The following is a 26,048-nucleotide window of genomic DNA, read 5'->3' on the forward strand; positions in this document are numbered from 1 at the left end:
AGGACTTGATTTTTACCGTATAATTTCTGATATTTTATAATGTTGGTCGTATAAGTCGAATGTGGAAAACTCACACTGTTGGCCCAAGAGATTATGATGTGCTAATGCCCACCCGAGAGATTAGCCACGGGGCACACTGCTTTTTTGTTTTCTATGTATTGTGCCCACGTGACCACACGGTATTTAATACCCGAGCTATTCCAAAGCGACGTTTGCACTGATTTGTGTTTTTTGTATCTCACACCCTCATACACCTTTATCGTAAGAGCATCCCTTATCTATGATGGAGCGTTCGATCAGAAGAAAATATGAAGCTGGTTTTAAATTAAAAATCGTCGATGTGGCGAAAGAAATTGGTAACTGAGCTGCTGCAACAAAATTTTATGTGTCTGAGAAACTGATGAGAGACTGGAGGAGGCAAGAAGATGTTAATTAAAAAAAAATAAAAAAATTATGGGTTGTATTTTTGAATGGGTGTACAAGTCGGGGTCTGATTTTACGATCGCTTTTTAAGTCAGGGTCTGATTTTAAGATCGATTTTCAAGTCGGGGTCTGATTTTAAGATCGATTTTTAAGTCAGGGTCTGATTTTAAGATCGATTTTTAAGTCGGGTCCGATTTTAAGATCGCTTTTTAAGTCAGGGTCTGATTTTTTGCGGTGGGCTGGCACCCTGCCCGGGGTTTGTTCCCTGCCTTGCGCCCTGTGTTGGCTGGGATTGTCTCCAGCAGACCCCTGTGACCCTGTCGTTAGGATATAGCGGGTTGGATAATGGATGGATGGCTGGATCTGATTTTAAGATCGATTTTTAAGTTGAGGTCTGATTTTAAGATCGATTTTTAAGTCGGGGTCTGATTTTAAGATCGATTTTTAAGTCAGGGTCTGATTTTAAGATCGATTTTACGGGTTTCAAGACCTGACTTATATGTGAGTATATATACTGTGGTCTATGGCCGGCCAGTAACCATGCCCAATACCCCCAGGCTGCCAGGTGGAGCTCTCCCTGTAGCATGTAGGTGCCCCGAAAACCAGCAGGGAATTATGGACAATGGAGTTTTCATCCACAGCCCTGCTGGATACCACAGGGGCCACTAGATGGAGCTGCAGGGAGGAGCAACGAGTATTTTTCATACAACCCGGAAGTGCATCCTAGTCATATGGACAAAGGGAATGACGTGCTTCCAGGTTGAAGAAGAGGAGCTTTCATCTGACCCGGAAGTGCTAGGAAGTCACATGGACTACGGATTCAGAAGCACTTCCGGGTCACATACTATAAAAGGACTGTGGGAGATCCCAGAGGTTGAGCTGAGCTGGGAGTGGGGGAATTATTGATTATTGTTATTTGTATTGGTTTCTGAGTATTGTGGCGATGAGGGTGTTTCGTGCACATTATAATTATAAAATAAATAATAATTGGACTGTTATCTGTTGTCTGGTGTCTGATCAGAGGGTTCAAGGAGACGACAGCGCCCCCAATATGTCACAATATGGTAACTGACTTACTCTTGAAGACTTAGACCCCTTAAATGTTTCTTTTTCCTTAACTAGTAGCCAAACAATAATGAGACACAAAATGAACCAAAACAGGACCGGCTAACCTGCATCCATCATACAATATCTGGTCTCAGGGATGTTGATCTGCTCAGGTCCCCAAAACATTTTAACTTTGCTCTTGGGAAACGTAAAGAGAACATGAACACTTTTGAAAATGTCTGCTATTGCACAACGGGTTTAATTAACGACAAGACTCGGCGCCTAATTAAGCAGCTGGTTGGAGTTTGAGGCCCTGACTTAGTTGGTCTTCTGTTGGCTCCCTCACTTCACTTTTCATTTCTGTTTAAGGAAAGAACTGAAGAAATTCAGGGGAACAAATCTTAAAAAAAAACACAAGTCAATTAAAAAGAATTCAAAAGAAGTTAATCGGCAGCAAAAACAGGTCACTAATTAAGAAAAGGGTGAGAATAAAAACCTGCAGCCACCGCGGCCCTCCAGGAGCGGAGTTTGAAATCCCTGGCTTAGCCTCACCTTACACGTCTTCTTTATGATGTCCATGTACTCCACGACGTTCACTTGCTGTTAACCGCTCCACTGTGCAGGTTGTACACTATGGGCGAGCGGGTTTTTAGGGTGTCACTCATAACAGTAGCATCGGGGAGAGTGTCGTCAGGCAGCAAAGCCCCAAAGCGATTTGAAACAAACGCGGTTTAGCGTAACCAAATAGAAGACGGCACCACGACTGAAACGTGGCCGGCATGAACTCTGAAAGGAGGCTACTGAAGCAGTTATGTTGTTGTAACGTCGGTTGTTTTGAGTACCAGTGGGATCCTCACCGGTGTTTACTCTTGGCACTACTATGCAAACTAACACTTCTGCACATATGGGGGGCCGCGCTCCTCGTCGCTCATGTTTTTTAATTCTTTCTGGGTCAGCAGTTGAACTGACAAACCGGCTCCCTTATTTATGACGTTTAAACCCAAAGTGCAAATCCACACCACGGCCCGGTGAAACAAGTACCTTCGTGCTTTACAACGCCACATGATGAAAACCATGACTCTGTCTGGACTGGGGTGCCAAGTGTGCCAGCAGATGACTTTTCAGTATGGGACCCCCCAATTCAATAGCAGATAAGCTTTGTTTCAGGCACGCACTGCAGACAAACATGTAAGAGTTAAAAGTCGAGCCCGAGAAGGCCTCTAGGAGCTTTCACTGCAGTGTCGCCCACTATTTACACAGCTGGCACACTCTTTCAAGCAGCTCCACAGAGGGGTGGGGTTTTTTTCCCTTTCTTTTTCACATCTGGGCACCTTGTCATCCTTCACTTGGGATTCTTCTTCGTTTAGGTGTTGCTCCACAACATTCGCCAAGAAGCAAACAAAGCCTCCAAGAAAGGAGCTCCAGCACTTCGCTGGAAATTGTCAGGTGAGTGTTATATTGTATTTCATGTGTCACGATGTGTCAGCTCCATGAAAACCACTGGCATATTAATGAATTGCCATCTGTAATCAGCGTGCCACAAGCAAGCACGGGCGTCACACGTCTGCGATTCCAACGAAGGAACCCAGCTGACCTTATGGTTATTAAAGTCAAACAGGAAACCAAATGCCGAGAACTAGGCAGGGGATAGCTGGGTGAAGAAGCCATTCAAACTCCAAAAGAAAACACCATACGGGACCTGATTAACATTTGAATAAACTTGAAGAGTGTGGGCGTTAGGATGTAAAAAGTCTACACACCCCTGCCTGCCGAAACTGTAGATTTGGTGTAATTAAAAAAAGAAAAGAAAAAGAAACAAAAATAAATCGGGGAAGAACGCATTTCACTTGGATTGCAAAATTACAAACGACACAAAGAAGATGAAAACAAATCGGAAAGTGAAAAAATCCTACAAAAGCCTGGCGTCATCAGTGAGCGTCACCAGAGAACCCCTCTAATAATCAGTAATAATCATCACCAGAGAACCCCTGTAATAATCAATAATAATCATGAATAATAATAATCACCAGAGAACACCTCTAATAATCAATAATAATCACCAATAATAATAATAATCAACAGAGAACCCCTCTAATAATCAATAATAATCAATAATAATAATAATAATAATCACCAGAGAACCCCTCTAATAATCAGTAATAATCACCAATAATAATAATAATAATCACCAGAGAACCCCTCTAATAATCAATAATAATCACCAATAATAATAATCACCAGAGAACCCTTCTAATAATCAGTAATAATCATGAATAATAATAATCACCAGAGAACCCCTGTAATAATCAATAATAATCACCAATAATAATAATAATAATAATCATCAACCCCTCTAATAACACAGGTCTACAAGGTTTTTGATCAGATTTTGGGTATTCTGAGGGCGCTGAATTCAAAAATCCCATTACTTTTGCTGAATTGGTTCTAGTTTTTGAGATAATGGACATCCATGAAAATAATTCATTCCCCCAATGTGACTCGTGTGTGATAACAAACGCTATTGCTTTTGGTCTCTCTTTTGACTCTTAAACAGTGTCTTAGGTAATGAAATATCCCATATAATTATTTATATTTCAATTTGTAGGCCTTCAATGCTATAAAAGCGACCTTTTGGAGCCAGAATTCAACTTTGAATTTGAAGAGGAAAGAAGTCGGCTACAGTATGTTTGTCAACCCAGTCTTGGTTTGTACCCAAAAAGTTTTGTCTTAAATACATATAAAAATGAAGACTTCATCAAGAAGAGCCTGCATCAACAAGCCTGATGTATTCTGCTACATCTGTGGAGAGCGCATGGTTGAAAAACAAAGTAGAAATATCACAGACTTTGTGCATTCAGTATACCTGCTAATTTTGGAGTACAGCTTGGAGACCAGGATAAGTCTTGGGCTCCACATATGGTTTGTGGAGCACCTACGACAGTGGCCAAAAGGTGAAAGAAAAAGCTGAAACTTTGGTGTGCCAATGGTATGGAGAGAACTGAAATACCACCATGATGATTGTTATTTTTGTGTTGTAAAGATTAAAGGCTTTAATCATTACAAGAAAGCTCAGTGGGATTATCCTGATTTGGAATCAGCAAGACGACCCATTCCACATGGCAATGATGTTCCCGTACCAGTGTTTACCAGACTACCAAACCAGCCACTGTCAGACTCTGGAGAGAGGCAGGGATTGGAGTGGATGGCAGGTAGTAGCAGTGGAAGTGAATCTGAGCGAAGCTCTTCGACGCCTCAACCATTAAGCCAAAAAGAACTTAATGACCTGATTCGAGACTTACATCTGTCCAAGCAAGCATCTGAACTTTTAGCGTCCAGACTTAATGAATGACATCTTATAAAGGCGGAAGTTAAAATTACAGCCTATCGGACAAGAGAAGAGAGGCTTCTCCCATATTTCAACCAAGAGGAAGAACTCGTATACTGCAATGATATCCCAGGAAGTGTACTTCAAATGGGACTAACAGACTATCGACCAGAAGACTGGCGGCTTTTTATAGACAGCTCCATTAGAAGTTTGAAATGTGTTCTCTTGCACAATGCTAACCGTTATGCGTCTCTTCCCATTGCTCACTCAACAAAATTTAAAGAAGAATATGAAAATGTAAAAATCATATTACAGAAAATCCATTATCATGAACATCAGTGGTCGATTTGTGTTGATCTGAAGATGGTGAACTTCTTGCTTGGACAGCAATCTGGATACATGCTTCATCATATCATCTGGAGGCATGCTTCATGTGCCTCTGGGACAGCAGGGCAAAGCAAGGTCATTGGACAAAAGTCTCATGGCCTACAAGGGAAGAAATGATTGTTGGCACTGCGAATATCATCAACAAGCCGCTGGTGGACAAGAACAAAATCCTTCTCCCACTGCTTCATATTAAGCTAGGATTGATGAAGCAATTTGTTAGGGCTTTGGGCAAAACGGGTGACTGCTTCAAGTACATTTGTAGATCATTCCCTGGACTGAGCATGGAAAAACTACAAGCTGGAATCTTTGATGGTCCTCAGATTCGTTAACTCAGAAATGATTCCAATTTTACCAAACGCATGAATGGCACCGAGGCTTCGGCCTGGAAGAGTTTTGTCTCTGTTGTGAAGAACGACTTGGGTAATCACACAGCAGACAATTATGAAGAACTGGTGTAAGATATGCTTGTTAACTTCAGAAATATGGGAGTTAATATGAACATAAAGATGCACGATATAACCTTGGAGACTTCAGAGAGGAACAAGGCGAGAGGGTCCACCAGGATATGAAGGTGATGGAGGAGAGATATCAAGGCAGATGGGACATACACAAGATGGAGTCTCCAACGTGACTGCCCTGATGACTCACATAAAAGGAACAGGACTTTCTGAAGCATTGACATTAATAACAATAGATAACTAATTAATATTGTATTAATTAATGAAATCATACATAACTTTTTCCTGTCACTGTTAGATATTTTTAATTTCTTTTCTGTATGATGTTAGACTGTTTACTTACTAGTTGTAACTAAAATAAAAATATTCTTGCAATTCTGAATGCTTTTCAAACGTGTTGCGTTAATTAATTAACTTTTAAATATCTCAGAAACTAGAGCCAATCTGGCAAAACCAAAGTCATATTCTTAATCAGCACCATAAACTTAAAATAAAACTGTTCAGACATCGTTGGCACCAAAATCACTGTATACCAGTGTAATAAATAATAATCACCAATAATATTATTAATAATAATCACCAGCCCCTCTAATAATCACCAATAATAATAATAATAATCACCAGCCCCTCTAATAATCACCAATAATAATAATAATCACCAATAATATTATTAATAATAATCACCAGCCCCTCTAATAATCAACCATGTGGCGGCGTTCAGAATTGACCAATCCCAGCACGTCTCGTCTCAGACTGCACTTTGTGTTCGCCTGACGTCACTTCCAGGGGCTCAGATAAAGAGGGGCCGCCGCGGGAGAACAACTAAACCCGCGGGCCATTTGCATGATCAGACTACCGCTAGAGAAAAGCAGGTCGTTATTAAAATCTTTCAGCGGTAACGTGACTAACGCTCATCCTTATTTTTTGACCCCCTCACCACAAGCCCCAGATTAGCATAAGGAAATACGCATTAAAGCGATGAAAGGAAAAAAAAGACAAAGATATACTGACATATTAACAGAGAAAACAGTTGAAGTCATTACCGCCAACAAACAAGTACATGACTAAAATCAAACACAACCTTCCACAGACGAGATAATTATTGTGTTATTTTGTAAAAGCCTTCTGTTATTTTACAATTATTATTGGCTTATTTCACAAAGATATTTCCTGTTGTCCTCAGTGTTATTGTACTTGCATATGCACCGGTTGTCTAGTGACAGCTAGTGAAGGAGAAATTAGCAAGAGCACACCATGTGATCAAGAAACAAGAACTGAACAGACAGACAAACAGTTAAAAAATGGCACTATAAGATAGATAGATAGATGTGAAAGGCACTATATAATAGATAGATAGATAGATAGATAGATAGATAGATAGATAGATAGATAGATAGATAGATAGATGGGAAGGACTATTACCTGGCCGGGATGCCAGCTGGGTTGAAGGACCAAAGGAGAGGCCGTGTTTGGGACGTTATCTCCCCCAGGATGCCAGAGGGCAGCCTCCCTTGGTTACTACAGCAGCAGGGATTCCCGCAGGGTCTGCCGGGACTTGTAGTTTGGAGCAGCCCTGTTGGGATACCGTGGGTGCCACCAGGGGGTGCGAGGAACCTTTTCTGCCACACCTGGAAGTGCAGCCGGAGGAAGGTCAAGAAACACCTGTCGCACTCCCGGGTGGGCTATGAAAGGAGCCGCCTCACGACCAATCAGGGAGTGAGAGTCAGGTGGTGGAGGACAAAGCTGTAAGGAGGAGTGGAGGCAGAAGAGAAAAAGAGGAGGAAGAAAAGAGAGAAAGGACAGGGACTGGGTAATTGGGGTTTTGTGCACTGTGTGCTAAAGAAAAAGAAAATAAAAGTGTGTTGTGCTTTTGGGACTTATGTGTGGCTGAGCCTGTCTGTGTCCGGGTTAGGGGGCTGTTCGACCCCTGATCTTCCACACCAAATATCTCATTGTCAGTGCAAAACGGTTGAATAATAAGGGGTAAGAGACAAAACAGGCCCCCAGCATCATCTCCTCATATTTCACATTTGGGTTTGGCTCTAAAACGCATAACATGAATACTCTTTTCATTTCATCCTTTGCCACCACCAGAAGTCCTGCTCTGCGAGACCCTTGGGTCACAGAATGTGACAGACAATGGAAGTTGTGGCTGCAAGTGCGCAATGGAGATTATGCACTGGAGGGAAATGAACCGCCACGAGGCCTACAAATGAGCTCAGTCTGACCTGCGGCACACATAAGGAGTTTTTCACTCACTCCAGAGACTAAACCCACACCCACTTCCCTGGAATTCCCACCCGTCTTCACACTGAAGATCTTTTGGTTTCTTTCCAAGGCGGGAGTTTATTACGCTGTTATCACGGCAATGAAGGGCGTCATAATCCAGAAATCAATGTCGTAAGCTGCTCATCCAGCTCAGTCCATGTCATAGCCACTGGAGTCAGGAAAGGAATCCAAAGCTGCTCATATTTTACAATTACGGAGGGCGAGAATGGCAACAAAAAAAAGACCACCAACAAGACAGGCTTAGTTCACAGCAGGGTGCGAGAGTAACATTGTTCAGAGGTGAAGTAAGAAGGTGGAGGCCAATTAAAAAAAAGCGCAACGTGTTAATCTCTTTGAGGTTTTCCTAAATCCTTGAGAATGAAGCCGTTGTGGAGTGAGAGCGTTAGCGGCCCCTTTACCTTCTTCAGGTGCGATCTCGGCCTCTGAGAAGAAGAGGGGGGCTCTCCTCCGATAAGCTGATTTCAACATTGAAGCCCATGTCCTGCCTGATTTATTTAGTGTGGTCTTGGTAGCACCTACTGAAGCCGCTCATTTTAGGGGGTCCCACATCCAGCTCCCTTATCCTTACGGACACATCGGCAAACAGCGAGACATTCAACTTCTCAGGTGTCCATGTCAGGCTGAGCACGATGGGACCTTAGCAGGCATGAACCCGAGGAGACCACCTCAGAATCTGCCAGTTGTATGCAAAACCCCCCCACCTGGCCAAATGAAATATTTGGTTGACATCTGAAGAAGAATAATGCTAAATAGAAAAGGGATGGCTAACCAACTAAAACAATGGCATTGTCATTAACCAGGTTTCCATCCAAGGAGTTTTTGCGAACAAATATTTAGCGCTTCAAATTTTAGCTGATGGAAATGCTAATTATCGATAAAATGTTGTACATGTCGACATAATATTTTTCCATTTAACTTTAGCGCATAAATTCCATATCGATACTTCAGATGTCGCAAAAACTACATTGGAAACACTTTTTGTCGGAAAAAAAGGGCTTTAACGCAAATAAATGTGTCACATGATACATTTTCATCATGTGCAATCAAAACGAGAATGGCGGAGCGGTTCGCATGGTCTGATGAAGAGCCTCGTTATTTCTCGTGATGAGCCAATGCAGTAGCGAATAGGCTGGGTCTCCTGCCACTAAAAGGGGTACCTGAACTCCCTCCACATCAACTGTATCCTGGGGGGGTCTCTCACGATGTCTAAATAATACAAAAACCCCAAAGGTAATTTACTGTGCCAGTCAAAATATTTAATAAACCGTGTGTTTCATTATTTAAACATTTTTTTCTTATTATTAAATGGCAGATGTTTTAGCATATATGAGAAATTCTCTCATTAATATTAACTTTAGTTTTTTTTTGATTAAACGTTACTTTGTATTAATTCAAATTTCGGTTTTAATTAAAAACCTTAAGGGAAGCAGGTTACAGTACTAATTCAGTTGTTATCGCACTGAGAAGGCTCACCTGTACAGATCCAATGCTGCAAACACAGCTGCATCATGGGCACTTCCAGGAGTGCCAACGCAAATGTCTCGTATCATGCACCCGTCATCAACAAGGGCCTGCAGGAGAACAATAGATGGCCACCCTTTGCGATTAATGTAATCGTGGTAGCCTTCCGTCGGGTGAAGAATAGGCACATGCGTGCCATCCAGCGCACCGTAAATCTGTGGCACAAGATGCACCAAGGAATTGCGGTATGCAATTTCATTGGCCTCCGCTACAGTCGGAAGTCTGATGTAACGCCGCATTTATTTTTCTTTAATAGCGGTGCACACAGCATATACACATCGATGGACGGTAGTTTTACTAACCCCAAAAGTTTCTCCAACTATACTCTATACTCGGCGCAGGTTGCCAGCTTGTAAAGGGCGATGGCAATCCGCTTTGGGGTTGGAACCGGTGGTCGGTGGCAACCTGTGATGGGCGCAACATCAGGACTGATGAATCCACACAACATCTCAAACGTCGGCCGTGTCATTCTAAAATGTCGCAGCCACAGATTTTCTGTGAAGTGTCTCCCCACCACCTCCTCCCAGAAGGTCTTATTCCATCGTCTCTCCCAAACCGGTGAGTTTCGTCGCACTGGGGTACTTTCTTCGAGCTCAAGGGCTATCGAATAAACAACTGCTTCATTTTGCTGTCGTCTTTGGATATTATGTACAATTCCAATTATTTGTGAAACTGAAATAACAGTAAGCTGGCAAATTTCAAAAAACTGTCTGAATAATCTCTCCATTTCTTTGTTTAGTGGAGGGGGTGTAACGTGGAAAACAAAATGTAGATAATTTGAGACATACACAAAATTATGTATGGAAACGACTCAAGGGCAGATTTTTTTTCGCGATACAACAAAACTTATGCGACAGTTCGCTTTGGGGGGTATGACGTCATCACGCACACCATTTTATCGATAAAAAGCCAGTTGGATAGAAACAGGCTGGAGACAGCAAATTTTGCACATTTTTTTTTACGTATATTCTATTTGTCGATAACAAAACACCGCAAAAAACTGGATGGAACCTTGGCTACTTATAATTTATTTACAGAACTAAAGAAAAGATTAAATGAAGCATTTGTAGCACTCCTGATATCTTAGCAAAAGGACGAAGGTCCAAGTGTTTAGAGTCCTGGTGCTTCCTGTTTGTGAGACATGGATGCCATCCAGTGACCTGAGATGAAGACTGGACTCCTTCATGTGCGTCTCTTCAGAGAATCCTTGGGTGCTGCTGGTGTGACTTTGTGTTGCTCACGGAGTCCCGAATGAGGCACATGAAATGCATTGTGAGGGAGTGTTAGTTACGGCACTACGGCCATGTTGATTACCCGAGGGTGATCCTCATCGTTGAGGACCCGAGTGGCTGGACCAGGCCAAGGGGACGCCCATGTAACACCCAGCTGCAGAAGACAGAGGGTCATTTCTGGAGCGTGGGACTGGTCCACATGTCTACCTGGGGGTTTGCCAACCAGGATCCCCCCGAGCTGTTTTGTTGAGTGGTGGGTGTGGCAACGTGCTGTACCAGTGACCTGGATTCATTTTCTCCCTTTGTGGATTTCCAGCTACAAATATGCAAACCGTATCACAAACCTTTGCCTCCATATATACAGTACAGGCCAAAAGTTTGGACACACCTCCTCATTCAATGTGTTTTCTTTATTTTCATGACTGAAGGCATCAAAACTATGAATGAACACATGTGGAGTTATGTACTTAACAAAAAAGGTGAAATAACTGAAAACATGTTTTATATTCTAGTTTCTTCAAAATAGCCACCCTTTGCACACTCTTGGCATTCTCTCGATGAGCTTCAACAGGTAGTCACCTGAAATGGTTTTCACTTCACAGGTGTGCCTTATCAGGGTTATTTAGTGGAATTTCTTGCTTTATCAATGGGGTTGGGACCAGCAGTTGTGTTGTGCAGAAGTCAGGGTAGTTGGACGATCATTTATTTTTCAACAGGACAATGACCCCAAACACACCTCCAGGCTGTGTAAGGGCTATTTGACCAAGAAGGAGAGTGATGGAGTGCTGTAAATGGTCATGGAAATAAAGAAAACAAATTGAATGAGGAGGTGTGTCCAAACTTTTGGCCTGTACTGTACATTGTGGAATAGAACCCGAACACAGACAGACAGACAGAGAAAGCCACAAGTCCTTTACTTTAAGTTGCCTTCATAGCACAATGCACAATCAACCAACAATGACGCTCATTCCTTTTATCTTCTCTGCTGCCTCCACTCCTCCCATTGCAAGCTTTGTCCTCCTCTTCCTCCTCCCGGCTCAGGCTCCTTGAACGGAGTGAGGAGGACGCTCTCCAGGTGCTCCCTGATGATCATCCGGCAGCACTCCCTGGTGTGGTGGAAATGCTGCATGGGCAACGGGATCCTCTCCTGGTCACACTTCCGGGTAAGGCAGAAGTGCTGTAGTTCAGGGCCCCCCCCCCCTTCGCAGTGGCCACAGGCCCCAGCAGAGTTGAATTTCCAAGCTCCAATCCTAGTGGGGGGCTACCCTCTTGTGTCCCTAGGGGGGGTATTGTCTTACATCCGAAAGCCCAATTAGCCTATGGCTGCCTGTATGCAAAAATCTACCAAAATCAGCAGATACGCACGGAAGGCGACTCTTTACATCTGGCGAAAACAAAGCACCTTTAAAGATTTGAAGAACAAGTAATTTCATGAGGGGTGAAAAGAAAAAGAAGCCACTGTTGTAAACAGATAAGGTGCCATTCAGGTGAGTGTTTGATTGGGTGCAAGATACTTCATTTGTTAGACTTCCTCAGGACTGGTTAACATGTGGCATAGCAAATGATGATAAAGCCTTCCCCTCGGATTCTATTAGTAGTGGCACAGGGTGGCACAGCATTACAGTGCAGGTTTCAAGCTGGGCAGCCAGATATGGAGAGACTGCATGCTGCTGTCTTTATTCTTTGCTACCTGCTGGACAAAGAGGTCTGTCAGGTTAGACAGCTCGTCTAAAATCTCACAATGTGGGCAATCGGACCAATTAGAGCTACCAGGCTAGGGACAAATCTGGATGAAATTTTGCATTGTTGTTCTCTAGGATCATACAGACAAGATAAAATACTTTGGACCCCAACATTTTGACCCTGAGGGTCCCCAGTGGGTTTTTTCATTTCTGAGTGCTACAGTTTGCACACCAGTGCCACCTGCTGGCTTTGAGCTAGTATTATCATCCTACACCCTTTGACTAAAGTGGAGCAAATGTTGCCTATGGCTGCCCCTTACTCAAAATTGAGGGCCAGGAGAGTAAATCGTTTTTCTGTTTACTGTGATTTCTTCTTGAACAGCTACCAGGGGTTAAGGGCCAGTATGCCCAAAATAAAAGAAGAGGTGCTGCAGTTGGTTTGTAAATGGCGCAGGTGCCTTCTGTAAAGTGTGAACTGGGCACTCAAAACACTTTGAAGGAGACGGGACACACAAAGCAGAAAATTGGAACAAAAACTTTGGGAATGGAGAAAGGAGGTGAAGCAGACCTACCCGTAATAGACTTGGAGAGTCTGGACCTCGTCCTCCAACTTCTTGCACTGCTTCACCGCGTTTTCCTTCTCCTGCTGGACGTACTGGAGCTGAGCCTACAAAGAAGGAAAAATCCCTCAGTTTCAAGCACCACACAACACAATTCCAAGCCTCTTCTCATCAGATGCTTTTATTAAAAACAGCACACGGGCACAAGCTGTGTCTCGATCACCTGTCAGGCAAAAAGGATCCCGAAAACGTGGATCACGTTTAACAGCATCGCAACATCCACCTTCCAGAATCACTGGCAGTGAAGCCCAAGAGTGTCCACCAATGGGCCTAAATGCATTTCAAGGCTTTGTGCTTTTCCCCCCCAATGCACTGCCAACATTTTAGAGGGGGTACAGTTTTGGTAAACATGTGACAGCCCCCTTAGGTCTGATCATTTATCAGCACAATCAGGCAGCAGTGGCACACTTTATGGTCTCAAGTATCCAAAGCCTGACACCTGTTCGAAATGTTACCCAGTAGGTAAATGTTTGCTCATCCAGGAATTCCTGACATTTTCTAAAACGGGTCCAATCTGGTGTAAGGGACGGCCGGGACACCTCAGTAATGGAAGAATGGGGGAGGGCAGCTTATCAGGGACACTGCCTCCTCCAGGACGATAGATGGCAGCTTCCCTGGATGCCCTCAGGGCACTCTGGGACATGGAGTTCAGCAACACAGTCCTGCTGGGTACTGTTGGCGCCGCCAGGAGATGCTGCAGGGAGACTGGGGAGTCCCAACTGAGTACATAGCCCGGAAGTACTCCAAAGTCACGGGGATGGAAGCACAGATGTACTTCCGGGCTGAAGAAAAATACAGTTCTCCATCTGACTATATACAGTGATCCCTCCTCGATCGCGGGGATTGTGTTCCAGAACCCCCCGCGAAAGGTGAAAATCCATGAGGTAAAAACCATACGTTCATATGGTTATTTTCAGATATTTTAAGCCCTTATACACTCTCCCACACTCTTATAAACATTTCTCACACAGTTATACAGCATAAACCCTTTGTATTCTCTTAGATATTAGGTAAGATTCGTTGAAATTATGTATGTAAACACACTGTTTATATACAGTAAAACCTAAATATTATTTTAAAGATATCGAGCGTCTCCAATATATTACAGCCATTATTATAGACAGGCCACCAGCAATAAATACATACAATGCAAGAAAAATTGTATACAGTAAAGTGTGTGTACAGAGACACATTACTGTGTGTACATAGAAAATTAGTTATGGTTACTCACCAACAACGACGCAATGACTTGTTCGATAACGATGAGTTTAATTTTACTGCACAACAAAGGAGAGAGTTACAGCCCTTCTAAAGGAGCCTCTTCAGGCGACTGTATAGCACCGCTGTTGTTGTTCATCCAGCAGACTTCAATCCAGATCCCTACAGCAGATTCCATCCGGACTATTGCCTTATTACGTCCACTTAAAACTCATTTTGCGCCCTGGTAAAAGGACACTGCGGCCGTAGATCTTATATTCCTTTCCTACTTTTTAAATAAAAAGAACCGTGGACTCATTGATGCCGTAATGGCGTCCTACAGCGGTGTAGCTTTTCCCTTCCTTCAACATATCCAAAACTTTTACCTTTTCGGTAATCATTAGCATCTTCCATTGGCGCTTGGGCACGGCCCCTGAAGCAGTAGCAGGAGCAGATCGTTTAGGAGCCATAATGAAGGACTTGACTACGCACAAAGATACAGTGGGATGCAAAAGTTTGGGCAACCTTGTTAATAGTCATTATTTTCCTGTATAAATCGTTGGTTGTTACGATAAAAAATGTCAGTTAAATATATCATATAGGAGGCACACACGGTGATAAGAGAAGTGAAGAAATGAAGTTTATTGGATTTACAGAAAGTGTGCAATAATTGTTCAAACAAAATCAGGCAGGTGCATAAATTTGGGCACCACAAAAAATAAATGAAATCAATATTTAGTAGATCCGCCTTTTGCAGAAATTACAGCCTCTGAACGCTTCCTGTAGGTTCCAATGAGAGTCTGGATTGTGGTTGAAGGTATTTTGGACCATTCCTCTTTACAAAACATTTCTAGTTCATTCAGGTTTGATGGCTTCCGAGCATGGACTGCTCTCTTTAACTCACACCACAGATTTTCAATTCTATTCAGGTCTGGGGACTGAGATGGCCATTCCAGAACGTTGTACTTGTTCCTCTGCATGAATGCCTTAGTGGATTTTGAGCAGTGTTTCGGGTCGTTGTCTTGTTGAAAGATCCAGCCCTGGTGGGCGCAGCTTCAGCTTTGTCACTGATTCCTGGACATTGGTCTCCAGAATCTGCTGATACTGAGTGGAATCCATGCGTCCCTCAACTTTGACAAGATTCCCAGTCCCTGCACTGGCCACACAGCCCCACAGCATGATGGAACCACCACCATATTTTACTGTAGGTAGCAGGTGTTTTTCTTGGAATGCTGTGTTCTTTTCCTCCATGCATAACGCCCTTGTTATGCCCAAATAACTCCATTTTAGTTTCATCAGTCCACAGCACCTTATTCCAAAATGAAGCTGGCTTGTCCAAATGTGCTTGAGCAGACCTCAAGCGGCTCTGTTTGTGCTTCCTCTTCATCACTCTCGCATACAGCATCTCCTTGTGTAAAGTGCGCCGAATGGTCGAACGATGCACAGTGACTCCATCTGCTGCAAGATGATGTTGTAGGTCTTTGGTGCTGCTCTGTGGGTTGACTCTGACTGTTCTCACCATTCGCCGCTTCTGTCTATCCGAAATCTTTCTTGGTCTGCCACTTCGAGCCTTAACTTGAACTGAGCCTGTGGTCTTCCATTTCCTCAATATGTTCCTAACTATGGAGACAGACAGCTTCAATCTCTGGGACAGCTTTCTGTATCCTTCCCCTAAACCATGATGGTGAACAATCTTTGTCTTCAGGTCATTTGAGAGTTGTTTTGTGACCCCCATGTTGCTACTCTTGAGAGAACATTAAAGGAGGATTGAAACTTACAATTGACCCCCTTAAAAACTCGGATTCACCTGTGTATGTAGGTCAGGGGTCACTGAGCTTACCAAGCCAATTGGAGTTCCAATAATTAGTTCGAAAAGTTTGGGAATCAATAAAATGACAACGGTGCCCAAATTTATGCACCTGCCTGATTTTGTTTGAACAATTATTGCACACTTTCTGTAAATCCAATAAACTTCATTTCACTTCTCAAATATCACTGTGTGTGTGTTTCCTATATGATATATTTAACTGACATTTTTTATCGTAACAACCAACGATTTATACAGGAAAATAATGACTATTAACAAGGTCGCCCAAACTTTTGCATCCCACTGTAAACACAAAAGAGCACAAAAGTGAACTCTTTACACAGCGAAACACGTTGATGCTGAATGAGCGAGACAAGATTTCCTGGTTACTGTAGCAGAATCGAATTCGGCACTCTGTCGCTGAACCAATCAGCATACAGGAACTTAACCGCATGCTCTGATTGGGTAGCGTCCCTTGTATGAAATCAACTGGGCAAACCAACTGAGGAAGTATGTACCAGAAATAAAAAGACCCATTGTCCGCAGAAATCCGAGAAGCAGCGAAAAATCCGTGTTATATATTTAGATATGCTTACGATAGAGTGAAGCCACGAAAGTTGAAGCGCGATATAGTAAGGGATTACTGTAAAGGACTGGTGGAGACCCAGTAAGCAAGACGGAGTTGGGAGGAGTGTGATGGAGCTTGCTGGGAGGTGTGGAGGAGAAGAAGAGTATTGAATTATTGTGTTTATTGTAGTGGAGGTGGTTTGGAACACGGGAAAGATGAAATAATTAAAAGAATACTTCTTGATGCTTTTAACTTGCATCCAGAGTGTCTTGTCTGTTGGGTTTAAGGGGCAGCAGCGACCTCCAACGTCCCCACTGGTTATACACAGGGTGCTTAGGAATTCAATGGAAGTGACCAATCGATGTAGATTACGGACTATTGTGACACACGTGCGCTTTTCAGGCAGCCAACAAGCCCTAAGGTGAGTGACATTACACGAGATAAAGGCTTGATTGTGTTTAATAATTACCAACAGAACCAAAGAAGAAAAATAATCCTACCTTGCCTACAATACTTCTGGTTTCCCAAAATGGCCACTGCACAACGATCCCGTCTCCGAAATACTATCGATGACATCACTTCTGACAACTACAGATTTCCTCAATCCAGTTCCGCCCTGATGACATCACTTCCGTCTTTCTGCTTTGATGTAATTTCCTGCCACCATTCTGTCTATTGAAACCTCAATGTACTCACTACAATACTGTCAAACGCTTTGGTTTTTGTCCGATTTTGACACCGTTTTTTCATTTAGTCCGACGGACATTACAACTGGGTCATTCCCCACCTCTTCTTGGAGTTTCCAGAGTGCTTTCATTTATTGCATTATTAAATCAAGTTTATTCAGAGGAAAGAAAATGGGCCTCAACATAAGCTCTGCCAAAACCCAAGGGACGAGAATCAATGCAAGATCTGCTGAAACTGTTATTCTGAATGGGAGCCCATTTGAAGATGTCGAGGAGTTCACCTGCCTTGATGTTTCAGCAAAGGACGTTAAGGCAAAACTAGGTAAAGCCCGCCGGGCATGTGCTAGACTCCGGCCCACCTGGAAATCCACACAATAGAGCCTCAGAACAAAGATGAGACCATACAACAGCATGCACAGGTCAGAATGCTGGCGTGTCATCAAGAGTGACATGGAGAAGATTGAGGGATTCCACAACAACTGCCTCAGTAGATTCTGCCGTATCTTCTGGCCAGAGAAGATCAGAAAATGTTGAGTTATAAAAGAAGGCCCAAGTTGAACAGTAGTGATGGTGATGGAGAATGAAATGGCCTCCAGATGGACCAGAACCACAGTAGCTATGGGAAAAGGAAGGCCAAAAGCAACCTGGAGGAGGACTGCAGAAGCTGAAACCTGCTCAACTTTTATTAGGCAATTCACCGCTGCCACCCAATACACTTGTTCTGTTTATTTATTTACTGTACTTCTAGATTGATTACATGTCCTTTGAGTCAGAATCCTTGAGAAATATAAGAATTTCACCTGTCATGGGGCGAAGTATACAACACGCTGCCAATGACAGAACAAGATGGAAGCCGATTGTCACGGCCTCATGTTTCTGTAGGGAACCAGAGACATAAGAGAGAGATTCAGAGGAAAACATGGAAATGAATGAAGACATCGATAAAGTAGAATTAGCCAAATGCCGAATCACGGCAGTGGTTATTGAGAGGAAGCACATTCAAGACTGAAGCTAGCAAGCACGTCTTCACTCAAAAGAATTGTGTGGTTGGAGCAGAAACCTTGACAACGTACCTTTAAGAGGTATCTGAGTGAGATAAGCTAGTAATATCCACACAAACTTCATGGACCCCTCTCGATTGTCAAATTTCTGATGTTCTTCACGGTGTCTCCTTAAGACAATCTCCAAGGTCTTTATAATGAAAGAGCTGCTAACGCGCTGCACAACACCAGCAACGAGAGGCCGACCAAGCGGGTCTAATCCGCCGGGCACGGCCTCACTTCTTCAACAGGGCGATGGAGAGGCAGGCACACAGCGGCTCACTCTCACCTTTGACAGCAGTGCATGATGGGGGCTTGGAATCAACCCAATAAACACAAGTTCTCGTTTTGCCAGCTGAAATGTTTGTTCAATCAAGCTTTTAAAAACTGGCCGACTTTGAAAAAGGTCAAACCTTTAAAACAAACACGACTCTCCTGGTGCTGACATGAGCGGCTCTAGAAAGAATAAAAAAACTCCCATGGTGCCTTTCGCACTCTCTTTCTGTCACTAACTTGGGCAGACACTAGAGACGCCTAAATCAGGTGGGGTAAGCAGTGGGATGATACAGAAGAACATGGAGCTCATGACTTTGAAGAGGGGTGGCACTCGAGCCCCTACCCAGACAGCCACATTAACTAACTGATGAAAACACGTGAGGCACCTGAAGATGGAGAACGCCGAGAAGAAAGGAGACGGGGGGCTACTGTGGACCACTGGGATCTCTTTATAGGCTAATGGGGGCAGGAGGCAGACTGAACTGGGCTGTGGTTTGGGCTAACGGACACACTCTCTCAAAAATACAGAGACCCCATCGGATCATACGGAGAATATTTATTTGCATTTTATTTACTTTTTCATTTATTTACATTTTTAAAATTGACTTTATTCTGTTATGAAGGAAAGTCTGCTTCATCACAGGGCGGACCCTGGATCTACTAAAAGGTTGTGAAAAAGAGGATGGGGGCAAAATTGGAAGCCAGCATGAAAAATCCCCTGCAGGGGGCGCTCTCTTGGACTACTTTAAACCACAGGCTCCTTCCACTACGGTGAGCGCAAAGAAGCACCTTTGGGGGGGTCTTTTCTGCCCACTGCTATGAGGCAATTAAATGCTTCAATCCAATACACTCGTTATATTTAGTTTTATTTATCTGTTTACTATATTTATAGATTGATAGTCTGTCCTGTAAGTCTGTATTCTTGTTTTTTACTTTGTCGTATACGAAGTGTAGGGAAAGTACTGTAATCGTAATTGTATATTTTGATGAATCTCCCTGAGTCTGAAAATACAATTTTTTTGAATTATGTCTGTGTGTCTGTCTCTGTGTATGTGTGTGTGTGTGTTGCGATAGACGGCCTGGGACCTTGACCGACCAGGAGATCTAGAGAGGGGGCAATTCCTACCCCAGGACACAAGAGGGCAGCCCTCTGGGATTGCATGGGGACCAAGAAGCTGGGAAGGCTCAACCCTGTGGGGAACCGTGGCCACCGCCAGGGGGCACCTGAATGGTTCCAGAGCCACGGACTGCAGGCATTTCCGCCACACCAGGAAGTCCTGCCGGAACAGGAAGCAGGTACACCCGGAGTGCCTCCAGGTGTCGATGCAGCACTTCCGCCACACCAGGAAGTGCTGCAGAAAGGTCATCAGGGAGCACCTGGAGCACATTTGGGTGAATTATAAAAGGGGCCGCCTCACTCCAAACAGGGAGTCGGAGTTGGGTGGCAGAAGAAAAGACGAAATGTCAAAGGAAAGTAAAAGGACTGAGTTGTTGTTGTTCTGTCTGATTGGTGCACCGTGTGAGGTGCTGCAAGGGAAAGACGTGTAAATAAAAAGCGTGAGTTCTGTCAGTGTGCCCCTTTGTGTCTGTCTGTCTGTGTCGCGTTGGGTGGCTGGCACGCCCCCTGGGGTTGTCACGATGTGTAAACACGATAACTTGAGTTCACTTTCACTTCGGTCAACCAAATTGTACATACAAGTATTAGGTACAAAACGGAGATTTTCTATCAACTTTTGGGCTCTTTTCGCTAACCAGAAGTGGTACTTTACTTTTTATTCCTGCAGCTGCAGAGTCCAATTTATTCAACTTTACTTTTATAATAATTGTTTAATATATTATCAATTTGATTTGATTTGTTGTTGATGTTTCTTTAATATACATAATATAAAAATATAGTCCTTGTCTTGCAGTTTACTCATCAGATATCTGAGTATACGAGGAAGTCGAGGGGAGACCACTCCCGATTTTTATGTTTCTGCTCTTCTATGTCTCTGAATTTCCCCTTTGGATTAATAAAGTTTACCAAATCTAATTGTTTTTCTACACTGCAAAAAAAACAAAAAAAACAAAATCTAAGCAAGTGAAGCATATCTATATTATGACATTAAATCTTGTTTTTCTTATTGTAAGAATTATTGACTCATCGAAAAATTCTGCATTTATGATCATTCAGCATACTTTAAGAAAAGTGATCAAGTAAATCTTGCTTACCCCATTGGCAGATTTTTTTGCGAAATAAAAGCAAAACAATTCCCGACTAAAGTTTTTTCGTTATTTTTTGCATATGCATTTTTTTGTAGCGTATTTTCAATTGTTGTATGTATTATGGTGTTTTAGTCGGGTTTCAACAAAATTAAAGGATTTGTGTTTATGAAATCGTCCCTGTTGATTTTTTTTTAATTGACCTTTTACCGTGTTGAGACTCGGGGGGAGGGTGAGATGGAGGACCCCCTTGGGAGAGCCCCCATACCACCCAGAATCATATTTGAACAAAAGTGTTAGTAGTCTGGACTTTGGAGAATTATCGGAGAAGACGGAGCGCCGCACTTCGCACCTCATCAGCTCTTCATACCCCCCAGGCACCGCACTGCATCGAATCGATAAGGTGGGGGTGGTCGTCCCCCGGAAAGGCACAACTGCTGCAAAGCACATGAAATTCCAGTCATGCCCCACTTCCCATTGCATCTCTCTTGTTTGCATGTCACATACTTTGCATAAAGTTTACAGTTCCTGCTGTGCGTTGGAAACACAACACACAAAAATGGCCAAGGCCTACATGTCATACAGGAACTTGTACGCTCCTTCGTGTGGAAGGAAATCACCTCTTTTCTCAGAGGGCCTTTCAACATACCATACATAGTGTAGGAGGCTTGTACCTCCTCCAGACCGCGAGGGGGCATCCGCCCTGGTTATGTTGGGGGCCACGGGTAAAGGGCTTGGAAGCCCAGCCCTGTAGGGACCCGTGGCCACCGCCAGGCGGCGCCCCGGTGCCTGAATAACCCTGGAGCCCAGCACTGGAAGTGCTGGGGGGAAGACGACAGGGGACACCCGGACGGCTTCCGGGTGCTCAGCTGGCACTTCCGCCACACTGGGGCGTGTCTACGGAGGAGTGCCGGGAAGCAGCTGGAGCCCATCTGGGTTCCTATTTAAGGGGCTGCCTCCCTTCAGTCGATAGCGGAAGTCGGGTGGAAGTGGACAGAGCTGGAGAGAGGATTGGAGGCGGCCAGGAGAAGGAAAGGCACAAAGGACTGTGAGGCCTGGACATTTAGGGGAACGGTGCTGGAGGCACTGAGAAGTGCACTGACATTATTGTTGTAAATATTGCACAGTATAATAAACGTGTGTTGGGTGAACATAAGATGTCCGTCTGTGTGTGTCCGGGTTCAAGTCCACAATAGTCAAGGTGCTTCAAAGGGACGTACGATCACTTCACAAGTCCTACAGTGAAATTGCCAGCAAGTCAAATGTTCGGGATGAGACTGCGTCCTTGGGCTTTATGGGGGCTACTCCATTTCCCTGATCAAAAAAACGAGTATAGCAAAACTCGACAAGAAAAGGTTGTGCACGGGAATGCAGGCCGTCAGCTCCAATTCCACAAATGTTTTCAAAATATCATCAACGTGACGTCTAAAAGCCCACAAACACCTCTGATCACTTACGTCATGTGGTCTATGGCTGTCGGTGTGATGAGGGGGAATCCTTAACATCTGAGTGAATTAAACAGTAAACCAGTTTCTGTACTACTTGTGCTAGGGAGGAATAATAACAATAAAAATACATTTTATTTATTTTGTGCCATTCCTATGCTAGCTAGTAGCAGTTTGAAAAGAAATATATATTATCTTTATATATACAGTATAACTAGGGGGCTACGCTCACCCACCCCAGGGTTGGGTTTACTGGATATACAATTTAAAGAAATTGTTATTTTCATGGGAATTGTTACATATTCATTATTTTCACTTTTACTTTAAAACTTTAGTAAAAACAATATTTGGATTTAACTTTTCTTCAAGATCGCATTGAATTTTGATTCTGTGTTTGGACAACACAATGTATAACTGCCTGTGAGTGAATATCGTTTCTTTCTCTCGAATAAATAAAATGACGTTTTCGAACCTTTGTCCATGCTCTTTCTTCTTTGCTTGGTCGTTGACGTGTCATCTACAACGTATAAAATTATTGTCATGATAAAATCTATAAGAGCTGAGAGGGCAGGAAGTGTGTCTGCCAAAAGCATTCACACAACAGAGTTTAGATGACTGAGGTCTTGTTTGAAAATAGCTGTAAGCAGGGCGTGACTTCAGAATCTCACGTTAAAAGTCTCCGTCTCGCGGGACCTCACACCGCCAACAACGTTTTTGGAATCTTTTATTTCTTGCTGGCAACACAAATTAGACGATCGACAAGTCTTCAAATTAGAGTTTAAATCTGAACGATATATTCAATCTCTTTTTGCTGTTCCATTATTTCACGGAGTAATAATTTCCGCTTGTTTGCGCTAATGTGATCTTTACTATCATTTTTTTTTGAGACTTTGGAATTTTTGTACTTCCATTATCTCTAATCTGCTCTGCATGTGTACCGCGCCAACATTTTTGAATTCTTTACGACGTTCTACTTTGTCATCTACTCTCTGTCCCTTATTTCTGGCCCTCTTTCTCACAGGACGTATAACGCTGCTCGCGTTGTGAAGGCTGAACACACACTAAGAAGATGTGTTTGGATCAACTGCTGTCATGCTGCTGCTGGTGAGCTGCGTGTTCTGCTTGTCGTGCTGCACGTCACTCACTTGTACAGCAGCTATCCTTTTGTCTCACCGGACGTCAAAGTGTCTTCCAAGACTTCCCTCCCAAGATTTTTTCTTTTTTATAATAGAGAGATACGCTACCCGTGGCTGTCCGTTTTGTCTGTCCAGGATTTTAAATCACCTGTAGCTCGCAAACTGTTTGTCCTATTGTCCTGAAATTTGGTACACACATACTACGTGACGTCTACTGTCCACTTTCAGGGTGATGATTGACCTCCAAGGTTATTCCTCTTTTCATTTTTATTTTATTTTATTGTAGAATCAACTCTCAGCTGTACGGTGGCCATGTGGCGCATGCATACGGGCGCCTTTCTCATTCCTACCACCTTCGCCGTCACTTCCTCTACCTCTTCATATCTTAAATCATTCTTGAGGCAGATTGAAGGCTTAAGTGCCAGCTTAAGTGAAAAATGAAAGAAAACGTATTTAACTGACCTAATCAGTTTTACCGCGAAAAGATGCCAACGAAAGAAGCGGGCCGTTAGGGTGGAGAAAAGAAGAGCTGCTCAGGAAGCAGCAAGCGCATCAACCTCTGAACAAACGAATGGTAAATCTACAGAGAAAGAGAAGGAAAACTATGAGTGCTCAAGTCAAGTGTATTCACTGCACGTTATCGTACAGTATGCAATTACTGGTCAGATTATATTCCTTGCTTTGTACACCGGTAAATACAAGTCATTGTCAATATACTAAGAACACAATTGTCCTTCATTCACTCAGAATATGGAACCAATGTAGGAAGCCCTTCAAGTTAGAGAATATTTGATCTGTGGCACTTCTACATGATAACCACCCTCCAGAACTTACACAGTTTTTAATGTTTGGAAAACGAATGGGATTAAATCATTTAGAGATTGGTGTGTAAGTAACGCCTTTGCATCCTACGAACAATTACAATACAAATTTAACCTCCCATCAACACAATTTCTCCACTATCTCCAAATTAGAAACAAACTCTGCCCAGATTTCCTCACCTCCCACCATTTCCATTAATTCCAGAAGAGATATTGATCAGTCTTGGGGACTCAGGCAGCATTTCCAACATTTTAAAGTCCCTTCCTTTTAAAGATCCCAGAGTACCATGGGGGAAAAGGATCAACATGTCAGAAACGGAGAGGAAGACAGCCATGCGCAGAATTGACTCGAGCTCCATATGTGCAAAACATTCAACTATTCAACTCAAAATGATATATCGAGCACATCTGTCTCGCTTAAAATTGTCCAAAATGTTTCCAGGCTGAGATCCAACCTGCGAACATTGCAATCGAGCCCCAGCCTCACTAGGCCACATGTTTTGGACGGCGTGTACCAAATGAACATCATTCTGGACGGAAATGTTTAAATGCCTATCGGACAGCCTTGGTGTCCCAATCCCTCCTAATCCACTAACAGCTGTGTTTGGTGGTCTCACAGAGGGGCTTAAAGTGGAGAAGGACAAACAAACTGTGATTGCCTTTACTACACTTTTGGCACATAGACTTATCTTGCTCAACTGGAAAAACTCTAACTCACCTGTTAAGTCAGCGGGTAACTGATGTCATATATTATCTGAAATTGGAAAAAAATCAAATTCTCACTTCGAGGATCTGTACAAAACATTTTAAAAACCTGGCAGGACCTGATCAATAACGTTTTAGAATAAGCATTTAAATTGAGGAGGAAGACTCCTTTCTCTCTTTACTACTCTCAATAGTTTTACTCAGACTCTTGACCTTCCTCTCTTTCTCATGAGTTGGCGATGATTTGATTTTAGTTTTGTTAAGTTTGACTCGATTGTATGGAATGTTATATGTATAAACTGTAAGTGTGCTACACCTAGTGGCAAAATTCGCAGCTAGGTCGAGATTGTGTGCCAAGTTCAGATTCCGGTTAGTTTCAGGTAGCCCCTATCTTCTAGATTCCACGTCAGCCGGCTACTTTACTTCCAGCACTGATATCAAAACGGACGAACTATGGCGTTTTTCATCTGATCGCTTACTGACATGCCCAGACTTACAGTAAATGACGCAAGTTGCATTATTCGAAGATTGTACCAAACGGAGAAGGGCTTCAAACTAAACTATATGTTTCATGGTCCATCCACAATTACGAAGGTAAGATCTGGACGTATTACAAACTTGTGTCTACTATGAACTTACATGAGGCAAATAGAAGATGACATTAGGCTTCTTTAAAAAATAATCTGTCCAACTTTATTCAGGGACAGGTGAATCTGTATGTAAGCTTAATACATAACACGAGTCTGCTAGACATCTGATAAAAAAGCGAAAGTCTCTGTCTGAGCCTGCAAAACGATGGATGCCAAACTGTTGCTTCATTGTAAGGGTCTCAATTTGTTTCCTCAGTTGGAGGATCTCCTCTCTGACAGACGTGGCTTCATCAAGTGCTACGTCAACAAATGCTGGATCCGGAGTCGAAGTGTAGTTGTGGTCCTCGATTTTATCATTCTCCTCGTCTGGTGTGTCGTCCTCCAACGGTCGCTGTTTCCTCTCCTAAAGCACTGGTCTTGAAAGTGGAACAGAGAAATCGTTCCACTCAAACAACACAGGGACAGCTCCCGTCTCCAACTGTCACCACCTTGTCTCACATCATGGCTCACGAAAATCCTATTTTTGAAAATGCCGGCTGCAAACTCGGGTATGTGGACCAACCATAAAGATCTCTCTCCAGACAGCGATGA

At 43.2% G+C, this 26,048-nt stretch overlaps 1 protein-coding gene across 2 annotated transcripts in view; it reads right to left on the reverse strand.

The window, feature by feature from the left end:
- mipol1 (mirror-image polydactyly 1) overlaps positions 1-26,048 on the reverse strand; it is a 300,186-nt gene that overhangs the window by 52,332 nt on the left and 221,806 nt on the right. For both annotated transcript variants that reach the window (XM_039741608.1, XM_039741609.1), the window contains one exon: positions 12,937-13,031. In XM_039741608.1, the coding sequence (XP_039597542.1) occupies positions 12,937-13,031 (95 nt within the window). The remainder of the gene's footprint in view (positions 1-12,936; positions 13,032-26,048) is intronic.

This window comes from Polypterus senegalus, chromosome 18 (genome assembly GCF_016835505.1).
Source record: "Polypterus senegalus isolate Bchr_013 chromosome 18, ASM1683550v1, whole genome shotgun sequence".
In the NCBI taxonomy this organism is placed as follows: domain Eukaryota; kingdom Metazoa; phylum Chordata; class Cladistia; order Polypteriformes; family Polypteridae; genus Polypterus; species Polypterus senegalus.